General features: G+C 54.8%; 1 protein-coding gene across 1 annotated transcript in view; it reads right to left on the bottom strand.

Moving 5' to 3' along the window:
- IPO13 (importin 13) overlaps positions 1 to 14,182 on the bottom strand; it is a 29,952-nt gene that overhangs the window by 9,377 nt on the left and 6,393 nt on the right. The window contains 13 exon segments of the mRNA XM_030455011.1: positions 30 to 167; positions 771 to 851; positions 1,257 to 1,400; positions 1,626 to 1,760; positions 2,452 to 2,478; positions 3,329 to 3,510; positions 3,664 to 3,811; positions 4,114 to 4,234; positions 4,563 to 4,729; positions 5,799 to 5,940; positions 6,107 to 6,247; positions 10,942 to 11,029; positions 11,032 to 11,677. Of these exon segments, the coding sequence (XP_030310871.1) occupies positions 30 to 167; positions 771 to 851; positions 1,257 to 1,400; positions 1,626 to 1,760; positions 2,452 to 2,478; positions 3,329 to 3,510; positions 3,664 to 3,811; positions 4,114 to 4,234; positions 4,563 to 4,729; positions 5,799 to 5,940; positions 6,107 to 6,247; positions 10,942 to 11,029; positions 11,032 to 11,677 (2,160 nt within the window).

The following is a 14,182-nucleotide window of genomic DNA, read 5'->3' as shown; positions in this document are numbered from 1 at the left end:
GCCCCAGGAGTGGCTTCAGGGTTCCATACCTGCCGGGTGAGGTCGATGGCAGAGGCCTGGGGGATGGTGCTGTACATCTGCCCCAGCATTTCACACAGCTGAGGCACCATGGGGGCAAAGTCATCCAGGAGAGTCTTCACAGACTTCTCAAAGATGGCACAGACAGACTGTGGGAGAAGAGGGACCGCATGAGCAATGGGTGTCTGGAGACCTCTTTGGATGGGGAGGGCTTGATGGACGAGTCCCAAGGGAGGGAAGAACTGACAGTGGGGCCAGGACCAGCCAAGCAGAGGGCTAAGACATGCTATGGTATTCCTGCCCTGCCCTGCAGCCCAGGATGCTCTCAGAGATTGGGAAACACCCTTCCTACTGCAGCAGAAAGGTTCTTCAAGGGCCAGGGGGAAGAGTAGCTGGTGGGACACTGCACCTGGGCACTATTGAACTGAACAAACTGAAGAAACACAAGATGGCACAGGCCCAGCTCACAGCAGACCTATCCCCTTAGGGAACACAGGTTTGGGAGACCCCCATCTCCCATCTCCAGGCTCATGGCAGGGCCTCTATAACTGGAAAGGAGCAGAGCTGATGGGGGCACAAGACAGATAAGAATGGCCAGATGCTGCTGGGGACAGCAAGCAGCACTGGCCTAGACAACCCAGCAAGACATCCCCCTCACAGGGTATCACCCAGAGTCTGTTGTTTGCCGTCCCCAGTTCAGGTCAGCAAGGACAGGCAGAGCTGCAGGTAGGACACAGGAGGAGCCTGATTACCTCCACCACTTGGGCATCATTCAGCCACTTGCTGAGAACCTTCTGTATGAGCTGGAAGACTTGCTGCAGAACCACCACCACCTGTGAGGAACAAGAGGGATGGATTGGCTGCCATGTCACTGGAGAGGGAAGATTCAAGACTAAGCACTGCCTGGACTCAAACCTTCAGACACCACGGCCTCCTCCACCCTCTGAAGCTGGGCAGCTCTCTTCTCTGCTGAAGCAGCCTGACATAGCTCACAGCTGGCAGGCAGCACCCAGGCTGCTCTCCAGAGCAGTACCCAGTCAAGGCAGATCCTGCAGGTCACATCTGCCCACCTCAGAGTGGTGGAATGATCTGAAGGATTTGTTGGAGATGGAATACTCCAGCACTACCCTCTTCAGAAGGGTACACACTGCATTCCCCACTAGCCCCACTCTACTGGCACCAGCCATGAATAGAGAGGTTTTGGTCAGGTTCTGGCAAAGAGCTACTACTGTACTCACAGGATTGGGGCCTTGCTGCACTGGCAGCTTCTTGACCTCAGTGCTTTCGTGGTCATCGTCATGGTGGCTGATGTCTAGGGTGGTGAACAAGTTGGAGAGCAGGCCCAGGATGTGGATGATGGCCAGCTTGTTGGAGGGATTGGGCTGCCAGGGAAAATGAAGACAAAGTATGACACAGATCACACTGTGCAATCACAGTCATGCTTTTGGGATGCTAAGCAACTAGGACTGTAGAGGCAAAATGCCAAAGAGGTGGTCCCTGCACTGTCTTGAGCCCATGTTCAAGACCATTGCTTCAAGACAGCAAGTCCCAGGGTTACAGCCAGCAGGAGAGCTACTTCTGGATGGAGGTAGCAGGAAGGCTCTCACCGTTTCATCAGCCAGCTTTTCCAGCTGCTGGATATAGGGGGTGATCAGGGAGTGCAGATTCTTCAGGATCTCCTCCACTTGCAGAGCAGAGAGCAGAAAACCAAGAGCCTGCATCAGCCACATGCACTGGCTTGTCTGGGACAGAAAGGAGACACAATGGGGCAGGTCACAGCTCAGCCTACAGCCCTACTGCACACATTATGGGCAAGACAGCTGTCAGGGGCCCAGCCAGCAAGGGCAGGACCCCAGAATGCTGCAGCTCCTGAACTGCTCTATCTGTGTCATTCCAGGTACATCTGTCTGCAGGAGTGGGCAGCAGCTCCTACCAGCACGGCAGGGCCACCATCATGCCTGGCCTCTTTCCAGCAACCTTCAAGCTGGAGCCCAGAGGTGTCTGTGCTGGCACCACTCGCCCTACCTTAGCACACCATCCATTCTACAGACCTGTCAGCCCCTGTGGGGTTAAGCATCACAACCCGTCCTGTGGCAGGCATAGCCTGGGTTCTGTCCCCACAATCTTCTCCCTCCTTTTTCCTCTTGAAAACATCTGCCATCTCAGCATTCTTGGACTTGGAGAGCTGGCTAAAGTTAAGTATTCCTGAGGGCTTCTCTCTCTAGGGGACATATCCCAGCCCATAGCAGTGGGAGCCCAGCAGCCCAGTGAGGGACAGCCCACAGGTACCCCTGGCCTTGCACAGGATGGCTGCAGCACTGAGCTCTCCTCCAGGGACAGTCCAGCTCACAATGGAAGCCCTCATGTCTTCAGCTGAGCACAATTAACAGGGGCAAGCAAAACCATCCAAAGATGTGAGCCAGCCCTTCTTACCTTGTGAATCTGCTTCATCAGCACCTCCTGCCAAAGGGAAGGTGAGAGAGAAAGAGGTGGGTGAGTGTTGCAGAAAGTCTCTTTCCTTCCGGAAGGCAGGACTGACACAGGAGTTCAAAACAACTGACAGCAATGTGGGCACAGACAAGTGGCATGGTAGCTCCACGCAGCATCCCCACAACCACCACAGGCAGGGAGTAAAATCCTTGTCCCCTGGCAAGTTCTTCCCTCAGCCAGACCCCTCAGCTACCCAGTGAGAGCAGCCCCTGCCTTGGACAGGCTCTGCAGCAGGATGGCTCAAGGAGCCAACTTCAGCCAGGGCTTCCTTACTCCACCACTGGTGTCCCCCAGGTTCTAAGAGCAGAGGCTCACACTTTCCACCAGCCTCTCTCTGTTTCCATGGACATGCCATTCCTCCTCCTAGTGCATTGGGACTCAAGAGCCAAGAAAGAGCATGGGACAACCTGCCCAGGCACTGGAGGGACCAGCCCAGTCTCTACAGAGAGGCTTGAGGCCCAGGCTGCCCTCCAAGATGCTCAGCAGTGACAGTAGCCACCTGGTGGGTGCAGAGTTGGCAAGATGCCATTCCCAACGAGGCAAACCAACTGCTTGGAAAGAACAGATGCCCACATAGAACCCCTGAGGACCCCTTGGTGGTTGTGTCTGCCACTGCCTGCCTTTTCTGCACTCAGAGGACAAGGGGCTTGTCAACTGGGTCTAATGACCTATGAACAGGATGGGGAAGTTCCCCAATACCAAGCAAGATGCCCTGAGTTGCTACCTTGAATCCTCTCCTGCCCTGATCCACCTGTAGGAAAGGGTTTGCACAAAGCACATCCTCACATCACCACACATCCATCTGCATCAAAGGTCCTACCTGTGACACAGCAACGATGTTGGCAGCATAGGGTGGGAGGTCATACTTGCACTCCCGACAGATCTTCTTCAAGGTGGAGACACTAGAGATGGAGAGCTCAGGGTTGCCCAAGGCTTGGAGCACCAGTGGCAGAACATTGTTGATCATGACAGGGTGATCAGCCAGCCATTCCGACAGGGCTCCTGCACACACAGACAGGGGTCAGACCGTGGGCTCTTGCTCCCCATGTCCCAGGATGCTCAGCTTTGCATTTTGCTGTTGTTATTGCTCAGCAGGAGCAGTCTCAGAGGGGTTCCCCCTCCCCAGCCCAGCAGGCACATGAGCAAGGGCCTCACCAATAGTGAACATGACGGTGTCAGCGAGCTGCACGTTGCTGATGCTGATCCGGGGAATGAGACCGATCAGCCCCGGCACCACATCGGAGTAGTTCACGTCAATGGTCTCAGCAATGGACTGGAAGCCATAGAGCAAGGCCTCTGTGTGCTGCCAGGGTGGGAGAGGCACTGTCAGAGCCACATCCTGACCCCCAGTGCCCAGCCCAGCCCTAGGCTCAGCTGCCCCCTGCCACCATGGCTGAGGAGGCTGGTCCCTGGGCAGCACCAAGGAGCTCGAGGCAGAAGACTTGTTCCTCCTCCCAACACACCCTAGAGAGGCCACATATGTGCTGGCAAGGTGGTCATACTCCTCACCTCTATCAGGTCCCTTTGCTCTCAACACCCTGTAGCTAAGATAGGTCCCTGAGGGGCTGGTAGCCATCAGTGTGGCAACCAGGTCCCCTTGCTCACCTGCCACGTGGATGGCTGCTCTGTGTTTGTCAGGAGACGTCCCAGTTTGTCATAGAGGCTGCTCAGGAGCTCAGCACCCAGCATCTCGTACACATACATCAGTGTGTCAGAGATGTCCACCCTGCAGAGAACATGGAGGGTCTCCAAAAGCTGTTCTCATCCCTTGTAGAGAACTCCCTGTGTGGACAGCTTACTTCCCCTCTCACTGCCAGGCAGGACACAGCGCTGTCTGCTCAAGAACACCGCCCCAGCCCAACGTGGAGTGCTCCAAGGGCAAGTGGTGCCATGCCAAAACACCAGCTTATTTCCATACCACCACCACAGCCAAAACAGTTCTTGGTGGAAGGAATCTCCTCTGTGCCCTCCTTGGGTCTCCCCATTCCAAGAAGACAGGATACTGCCTGTGTCCTTGCCTGCCTGACAAGCAAACCCAAACCTCCCAGCTGTACCTGTATATCCGAAACTGCTCCTTCTCATCTGAAGACCAGAAGCCATACTCCTCGTCAGAAGGGAACTGGGCTTTGTGCAGCAGTACATCCACCAGCTGGAAGTAGACAGGCCGGTAGACCTGCTGGTACACTGCCTGCTTATCTGGCTCAAAGGAGAGGATGTCATCCTAGGGGAAGGAGGAGGGATACATCAGGTGTTGCAGGGGAAAGAAAATGGAACCACCATGCCTGCTGCATGGGGGACACAGGGGCAGCTCCCAGGGATGGTGGGACCAGCCACACTTCAAAGGTTGCACGTCCAGCTCCCCAAGATCCACCTGATGTTGAGTCCTTCTGCAGCAGCAGTGTTATCTAAAGCCAAGGTGCAAGAAGCCCCAGCAGCCACGTGGACCCCTGGGCATTTAAGGACAACATGGTTACAGCAGGGTGGCACTGCACTGCCACATTCTAGCCTTGGCAGCATGTCTGCATTAGAAGCATTCATGCCATGAGGAGGCTGGGATGGATGCCTGGGGAGCACAGCACTCTCCTGCCTCCACCTGTACCTTCAGAACCATGCAGAGAAGCAGTGAGAACTGGTGGGAGCCTCAGCCAGGCTCTGCACAGCAGAGGAGCTGCCAGCACCGCACCGACATCGCCCCCTCCCTGCCCACACTCACCCGTGCTGCATCAGATTGCGGAGGAATGGAGCTGAGGGGATGAATGGGGACTAAAAATAGAGCATAGCGTGGCAGGGCTGCTTTGTTGGCACAGGGAACACTTGCACAGGGAGAAGAACCCACACTGGGTAACACTAGCAGGCCCCTAGCCCTCTCATTCCTCCTCTGAGAAACCCTGACCACCAGCCTGGCAGCAGGGGTAGCTCACAGCAAGCCAGCACACACTCTCCTCCCTGCCTGTTGCCAGTGTGGCCATGTAGCAAGGAGCTAAACAGCCAGGTCTACTGCTGGGCAAAAAAAAAATAAATAGATAATTAGCATGAAGCTTCAATTAGTTATGTTAACAAGGCCCTTAAAGGCTATCTCTGACTTCCAAGGAAGACTGGGGATGGAAAAAATCAAGCCATTTCCAAGTTACATGCCCTGTGGTGGCTGCAAGCACAGGGTGAGAAGCAGGGGCATCAGAAATCCCCGAGGACCAAGCTCAGGCACGCCAATCCCCAGTCCCTCTGCACCATTCCCCCAGCCCTGCCTGGGGCACAGGATCCAGCCAGGCTGCCCTGCCATGTCCACCAACCTGCAGTGTGTACCAGAAGGTGAGTGTCAAGGAGCTGGTGGTTTCGTTGACAGGGTAGTGCCCAGGGATGCCGGTGCAGAACATGATCATGTTCACCAGGGCCAGGAAGCTCTGCCAGTGCTCCACCTGGTCCAGGAGTGCCCTGGGAAGCAGAGAGCACAGTCAGGGTGGCACCACCACTTCCAGAGGGGCTCCTCTGCCCTTACAGACACCACTGGCTGCAGGACAGGCCCTGGATGAAGCAGTATGAGGGAACAGCAGGCTGCTCCAAGCTCATTCCCTCTCCTGGGGACTGTCCCAGCACTTACCGGGAGTGGTTCTCCCCCAGGGCCACAGCGATGCGGCAGATCCCATGTGATGTCTCCATGTCCCCACTCTGGACTGCCTGGCGCAGCTGCTCTTGGAGCCCCAGCACAGGGGGGATGAGCTTCAGCAGGGTGTTCACGTACCTACAAGCACAGCCTGAATTGGCACTGGGAATCGAGTTGCTGACATTGGCTGCTATGACATCCATCCCTCCTGATACTCTCCCAGGGCTCCCAGTCAGCTTTCCCACCTGGAAGGGTGGTTTGTGCAACAGGACACCTCCAGGAGCCTTTGCTGCTCACAGGGACTCTCCTCCCAGCCTGCAGCATCAGGTCCAAGGCTGAAGCTCTGAGTGCTTCCACAGCAGAGCCTCTGTAAGCAAAGAGAAGGCCTGAGCCAGCAGTTCTGTGCAAGTCCCACCACACTGTGGGCATCTCCACCACAGGCACATCTAGATGTGCCTTCTGGATGGGATGAAATGGGCAGCCACCTTCAAGGGCTCCTATCTGGGGATGATGTTGGCCCCACAGCAGGTTCCACTGGCCCCCCCGCCCTCCCAGGCTGCCGCAGCCCTGCGTGGAGCAGCTCTCCCACATCACATCATGCACATCAGCCTCCCCTCCGCGCTGCTGCCTGCAAGTGATGGTAACCAAGGCAACGGGAAGGAGGCAGCCAAGGTGAAATGAAGCCCAGGGCCCCTGGAGAGAGGCCGTGCTGGAGGCTGATGAGCAGCCTGCCATTTCCCTGCCCGCCCAGGCGTGTTATCAGGAGCTGCAGCTATTCAGTGCACTGCCTGCCTGCCCTGCTGCAGGCAGATGCAGGGCCAAGGATGCTCGGAGAGGGGAGCACACATCATGCTAGTTCTCTTGTGCTGACCGTGGGGAAGAGATGCAAGCACTGACACTCAGACAGCTGCACATCCACCCCAGAGCAGCACAGCTGCCCGGAGAGTCAGCAGCTCTTACTATGGCCGACATAGGAGTGAACAAAGCCATCCTACCACCAGTGCAGGGAGAGAGCCATGCTCATGGCAGCATCTTCTAGGGCTGGGTCACTGGTAGAAAACAGAGGGAAGAGGGAGTCTCTGCCCCAGCATCCCCTCTGTGTGCACTCCCCTCACCTCTCAACCCCAAAAGAAATCCCCTGGTGAAAGGGACAGATACTTGTGCATAAACTATTTTCAATTCCCTGATCCTCCGTGAGCGATGCCTGTGGCAGTGTGGGAGCACAGTGATAATGGAGGAGTTGGAAATTCACCAACTTTTCTCCCAGGGAACTGATGCTGTGGTCAGGGTCAGCCCAAGAATGCTGACAAAAGGTACAGGGGACTTTCCACTAACCCAGTGTAGGGCAAAGCCATTCTACCTCTGCAGCCCTGGGCTCCTACTACCCTAGAGGTGTTTTTGTGACTGTAGACTGTTTTTATGACAAGACCATCCCAGCCTAGGAGAGCATCTGGCTGCCCAGCTGAACAGCCTGTCTCCAGCAGCTAGTGACTGGGAATGCCTGTGAAAGAGCCTATGAAGGTGGCAGCCATACAGTGATGTTTCCCTCCAGTCTATTTCCCTCTGGTGACTTGTTGTAGCCTTCCTGAGCAAGACTTGCTGTCTTCATACTTAGCAGCTGAGCAAATTTTTCTTCCATGAGTTTGTCCAGTCCTTCCCAAAGCCCAGTGAACTGCAGCATCCACAACTGCCTCCATGGGATCAGCACATCCTTCTGCTCTTCCCACAACCCTCCCCAAACCACACCACAATGTGAGGAACAACCTACAGGAAGGGGGGAGATATGGGCACATCACATGGGGCAATCTCATCCTTTCTAATCTAACAAGGTCTCGATGAGAAAAGCCAATGTATTAAAAACCTGTTTCTAAGGAAGCTCTTGGAAAATTCAAGGGGATTCAGCACCAAGTTCCAAGACTAGGAAGGGATGGACTGGACACTATATGATCCCACCTGGACATCTGTAATCCCACCAGCTCCATCACTGCAGCAACTCTCTGCTGCTTTCAGAGAAGCAGCTCAGTGTTCAGTGTCCACACCCTGTAACTCCTACCATGGGCAAAACCATGTGGAGTCCCCTCTCCCAGCTCCAACACTCCCTGCTGGGCCAAGTGCTGTTGCCAGCTCTCCCCCTGCAGCACGCGAGGCCAAGCTCTCTGACCTGCTTAGCTGGGGGATAATCCTCAAGCGAGACGGAAAATCCAGCCCAAGCCTCCTATGCAAAGAAAATCCAACAGTACCTCCATTCCTGGTCTCCTGCAACTCAGGAGCTTCCCACCACCCCCAAGAGCAGAGGTGTGCACAGAACCAAGCCACTGAGCTTTCTTCTCAGAAATGCTGTATCCTTACAGAGAAGCAGTGTCCAGACTCCAGCAATGCCTGAGACATCTCCTCCTCTGGGTGCAAAGGGCTCCCACCTCCTTAGCAGGTATGGAGATCAAGTGCTTTGCACCTATGAATCTCTGCTTCATCACCTCTAGCAGCACCTCAGAAGGAGGCAACTCAATGGTGCTTGCATGGAAGCTGCTGACACAAGCAACTTGCCCTGAGGGTGATCCTTGTTCATGAGGTCCCACCTGCCCTTCTCCACCTAGACATGGGTGGCAGCCAGCTGCTCCCAGGGTAAGGAGCTGTAGCATGAGGGATGCCATGCAAGGTGGTGCTCCCCCGGAAAAGAGGACCCACAGGCTACCTAAATCACAGCAGCAGAAGCCAAGCTCATGAGCCACCAAGCCATGATCGCTTCCGCAGCAATGTCAATGAAGCCAGCTGGGAGGGGGGGGAGGAGGAAAAACACAGGGTCTAAAACACCCAGAGGGAATCAGGGAGCCTCAAGACTAACCCTCTCACAGACCAATGCCCTACAAAGTTCTGGAGAGGACCATGTTGGCAGCCCAGTGCTGAGGATGCTCCTAGCCTGCAGCCAAGGGCAGCAGGGAACCAGGCCCCTGTGAAACAAAGGCAAGTGATCACAGAGGAAGAGAGCTTCTGAAAAGCAGTAGGGATGTTCTGAACAGTCAAGAAAAGAGACAGAAAGGTCAGGAAACTCTCTGGGGGCTCTGGGAAGAGCTGGATCCACTGTGGCTGAGCAACAAAGCCAAAGGGGCAGGGCAGCCAGCATCAGGGGAAGCAGGAGGAGGGATGCAGGTTGGAGGACAGAAGGAACAAAGGGTAAGCAAGAGCCCATTGGGGCTGGGAAGTGATGGCTCTGTGAGCTACCCTGTTCTTGAAGCTGTCCCAGATCTCAGCACTGATCACAGCCCTGCTCCTCCCCGAAGCAGCTGACACCACATGCCGCCTGGCAGGGCAGCCCCATGACAATGCCACCGCTGTCCCCACGTCCCGCGAGCAGGGCCTGCGCCAGGCTCGCTCACTTGGCAGCCTTTCAGACTGGCTGCCTGCCCTGTCCTGGCTGCTGCCTGCACACCTACAGACAGGGAGGGTGCTCTGCCATAGCGGATCTTGCCCCCAAGGAGAAGGATGGAGAGCAAGTGCTGGTGATGTTGTAAAGGAACCACTAGTGCAGCAGGACCAAACAGGGCCAGAAACTGCACGGAAGGGTAAGCACATGAGCAGAGGAAACTGCTGTCAGCCATGCTTCTCATTAAAACTCACAGTGAAAGCTCAACAGGAAGCCTGGGCTTTAATGCAGCTGAAGAACAGTGCTGCAAGGTGAGGCTCCTGGACACAGATGGGGAATCACAGCCAAGGGACCCAAAGGAAATGTAAAGGAGGAAGGCAGCAAGTCCAGTACTTCAGAACGGCAATTCACCTTATCTCACCTTTTCATTTTCTGTACCGATCCTCCAACAAGGGTTTGGGCTGGTGCACAGCCTTTGCCAGGAACAAGAAAAAGCTGCTTGTGGCCATCTTCTGAATACCAGCGAATGAGGCAACTGCTCCCCACACCCAGCAACACATCAAAATCCTGATGGGTCACTGCACCAAGACATCTCCAGATTCAAGGCTCCAGACATGCTGGTTGCCCATGCCCTGAAGGCACTGAGAGGATCAGGATTCACAACCACAGCGCCAGCAGCATCTGCACCACTGCAGAGGGTGGGAGCCTGCACAATGTGCAGCGATGCGCTGCATGGCAGCAGCTCAGCCCAGCCTTCAAGGGAACACTCCTCTTTGGTGGAAGGTTGCTAAGCAGCCAGGAGGGGATGTGGCCACAAGAAGTGAAGGAGATGCACTTTCCCTTCTGTATGCCTTGGTCTCAAGAGCTGACAGCAGCTTGGACAAAGTGACCAAGCAGATGAGCTTGGAGCCCCACAGCATATCCCCAGCAGGACCTGTCCCAGCACTGGCTCCCAGCTCAGCTGCACCAGGGGCAGCCATGGCCACAAACAAAGGATGAGTCCTCAGCTGGCATGAGTGGTTGGAGCCAGGAGGAGGGTGAAGACTGACAGGTCTAATTTTATTATCTCTGCATCAATTCATCTCCTTGGTTGGACTGGCAGCACAAAGCAGAGGATGGTCTCTGTACTCCCACTGGCCAGAGCTGGGAGCTACTCCCTGGTTGGACACTGCAGGGTCTGACACAAGGAACCAGAAGGGAGCATCCTCTGCTTCAGGGGAGGAGGGTGGACATGGGCTGCAGCTGCCCACATGGTCTCAAGTCAGCCACGGTGCAAAGACTTCTAGGACCAACCATGTGAAACCAGGAACCTTGGGCTGCTTTTAACATCTCCTACTTCCAAACCCTGTTGTCAACATCTCCAGAGTTGGGAGTAGCTAGAAAAAAGCCTGATGTTTTCCCTCCCCACCCCATTCCCCCACTGATGCCCAGGAGCACCAGCCCACAGGGCACAGGAGAGGCTGCCCCTTACCTCTGGGCATCAGGCTGGGAAATGGCATTGACAACAGCCTCCACCGCTGTGTCAAACAGCTCTGGGTCCTGCAGAGAGGTGAAAGCTGCTGGATCAGGTTCTCGCAGTCCATCAGTGGGATCTCCAGCTGCACCCAGCTGGAGAAGCACTTCAACACCTTCTGCTTGATGAAACCTGGGGAGTCCTGCTGCTGCAGCAGCTGCTCCAACAAAGGGAAGACAGAGCCACACTCCTGCGCCAGGACACTGCGCACCTGGCCCTTGCGGTACTGCGGCAGGCGGCTGGTCTGAAACTCCTCAGGCAGCACTGTCAGCAGCTCCAGCAGTGCCAAGCACCGTGCTCGCCCATCCACGTTGGAGTCCTCTGCCTGGAACATGCGCACCATGTCAGCCACAGCACAGGGCCACGCTTCTGGCATCATGCTGAGGGCCAGGGAGGCCAGGGCCACGCACAGCCGGGTAAGCACGATCTTGGAGCCGCTGGCGAAACGGGTGATGTGGGTAAAGAGTTGAGACTTGAGGGTCTCGTATTGGTCGGCTGGGATGTCGTTCCAGTAACGGGAGATTTTAATGTGGAGAGCACTGGCACCAAAGTACTGGATCTCAGGCACCTTGTCCATGTTGAGAAGCAGCCAGCTGAAGTGCCAGGCCTGGGGAGAGACCTGTGCCTGCATCAACCATTTCTGAGCCAAGTTCTTGTTCTCGATGTTTGGGTCGTAATACAGCTGATGAAGGGCCTGGAAGAGAGAGAGAAGTATCCTAGAGCAGCTGAGGAGCACAACCCTGGCCAATCCTCCATGGCAGTGACACAAGAGGGATCCAGCAGTGGGTGAGGACCTGCAAAGCCTTCTTTCCCTCCTCCTCTCAAGTAGCACTCTGGAAATTTCTCTTCCTTAGTCATCTCCCATCATCAACTTCACTCATGCTGAACTCACCTGTCTCCCTGCTGATGCAACATCACAGGGGTGGTCACAGGAGGGCTGTAAGGGACATGATGATCAAGCACTTCTGCAACACACCTGCACCCACTCTCAGAAAGGTGCTGTGGATGCACCAGCTCTCAGACAGAACATGTGTTCCCAAAGCCAGTATCTGGGAGCTCAAGAAATGCAGGAGACACACTGCTGCAAATATTTTCATCTGTCAGGTTGTACAGAGTTCTGGAAACCCAAAGACATCAAACTCGGGGATTAAATCCTCCTGAGAGTCCTTTTGAAGTAGTGCCAAACACGCCCAGTTACAGCTGGGGCCAGGAGAGCTGGCATCTAACCCTGCCACCACCTCCTGGGACAGGCCAGGGCTGCTCACTCCATCTCCCTTTAAAGAAAACGTCACTTACCTGTTCTGACAGCTCTGGGAGACCTGGTTACTGCTTTGCAGAGCTCAGATTCATATGAACAGCCTCACACAGGCTGCAAGCTTTTATTTGCAGAGGAATATTATATAGATCTTAAGGATAACATTCATCAGTTACTTATCCCGAGAGGGTGCAATAGTCAACCAGCAATGTCCTCACTCATGGAATTGGATAGAACTACCCTTTGCCTGAACTTCATTTCCAGCAGTGCCTGGCACAGAGTGGTTCATTGCAAACCCCTGACAGCATATACCAGGAGTAAAGCAAAGCAATGGCATTTGTCAGACTATCAGGTACCCGTCATGCCCTACCATCAAATCAGAGGATGATTCCAGCAGGTGCAGAGGATTTTTCTGTCCCCATCCTGGCTCCAGGTCTCAAATATCCTTCTCCTCCCTAAAAAGCTCTATGAAATTCTTGTGTGGCTCTTGTACCCAAGAGAGGATTTAAACCCTATTTTAAGCATGCAGAGCTGGCAGCCTGGGGCACAGGAGCAAGCATCCCAAGAAAGCACTTGTGCCTCCTGCTGCTTCCCAGCACAAGACCACAAAACAGGACAAAATAGCAGGAACCTTACAGAGATGGCATGCCTGGGCCATGATTTTTGAAATGTTCAGGATTTTGTGGTGGGGGAAAATGAGGATAACCTCTTTGTGAGGAAGAAAGAGGCTAGGAGAAGAGTCAGACAGTGCAGGCTGCAGAGAGACAGGCATCTGTCCCAGTAAAAGATGTAACCTGACACAGAAAAGGTTAACCCTAGATAAGCAAACCTGGAGAGAGTGAACTCCATCCCAAGAGATGGGAACGGGAGCCCATGAGTTTAGTAGCAGCTATATGAAACTTTGCTCTGGTTTTGGGCCTCTCAGACTCTTGCCTCAGCTGCCAGGACAGAGCTAAGCACCATCATCCCTCCCTTCAAATCAACAATTTACTTCACTGTGGAGCAGTAGCTGCAGATGTGCTAAAAGCTCAACCACTGCTGGGGGTAGGAACCTGGCTCCTACTCCTGCTCTTCTGTTGAAGACTGAGTCATCCTGCAGCAGGGCTAGAGCTGGAGCTCCCAACTATCTCCTCCATTACCAGCTCAGTCTCTTATTTGCTCTCGTAAGAGCTTGCTGCTTTCATTTCTTTCCAAAAGAAATCTCAACTGAGATTCCCAGAGGTGGTGACAGCCCACTCTTCTCCTTCTCCACTTGCTGGGCAACCCACCAAGGTACAAAGGCTGGCAGTAGTCCTCTCCACCTGCTCCCTAGCCCAGGAACCCTCCCCACCTCCTCCCAGCCTCTCCATCTACACTCCTACACATTCCTTAATTGATTGATTTCTTCTATTTTGAATAGTCTTCATGCTAACACTTAAAAAAATTGTGGGGAAGAAAACCCAACCCTATGCATCACATATAAGGAGGCACAAGCAGGGTATGTGCCCTGGGAGCTCTCACCTCTAATCCAGTGCAAAGTTTGTATAGCACAGACTGCATCACATGTGGAAGACAGACCTGGACTCAGGGCTGGGTTTCCAGCCCACAGGGTCCCCAGGCTGGCTTCAGGGCTGCTGCTTCATGGTGTGACAGCAAGGAATTGTGCAGGGAAAGTGTGGCACTAGGCACACTCCAGGCACACCAAAGAGAGGTGTGTGCAGCGTGAGCCTTCTACAGCACTGGGGTGACAGGGAGGGTGGCAGGGCTGCAGGGCAGGGGCTGGTGTACACAGCTAACCCCTGGGAAGCAGCTGCAGGCTCATCCTCCTGCCTGCCTGAGGCTCACAGGTCTGCTGGCCAAGGCCTGAGCCAGCTGCTGCCTCCAAGCAAGCAGAACCTGTGCTTTTATGGGATCACCCGACTGAAGGGAGAGGAGTGAGCAGCCAGGCAGAGCCCAGCATGAGGC

Source organism: Calypte anna, chromosome 8 (assembly GCF_003957555.1).
Source record: "Calypte anna isolate BGI_N300 chromosome 8, bCalAnn1_v1.p, whole genome shotgun sequence".
Classification (NCBI taxonomy): Eukaryota; Metazoa; Chordata; class Aves; order Apodiformes; family Trochilidae; genus Calypte; species Calypte anna.
Note: the sequence above shows the minus strand (reverse complement) of the source record. Positions and strands in the feature narration are given on the sequence as shown.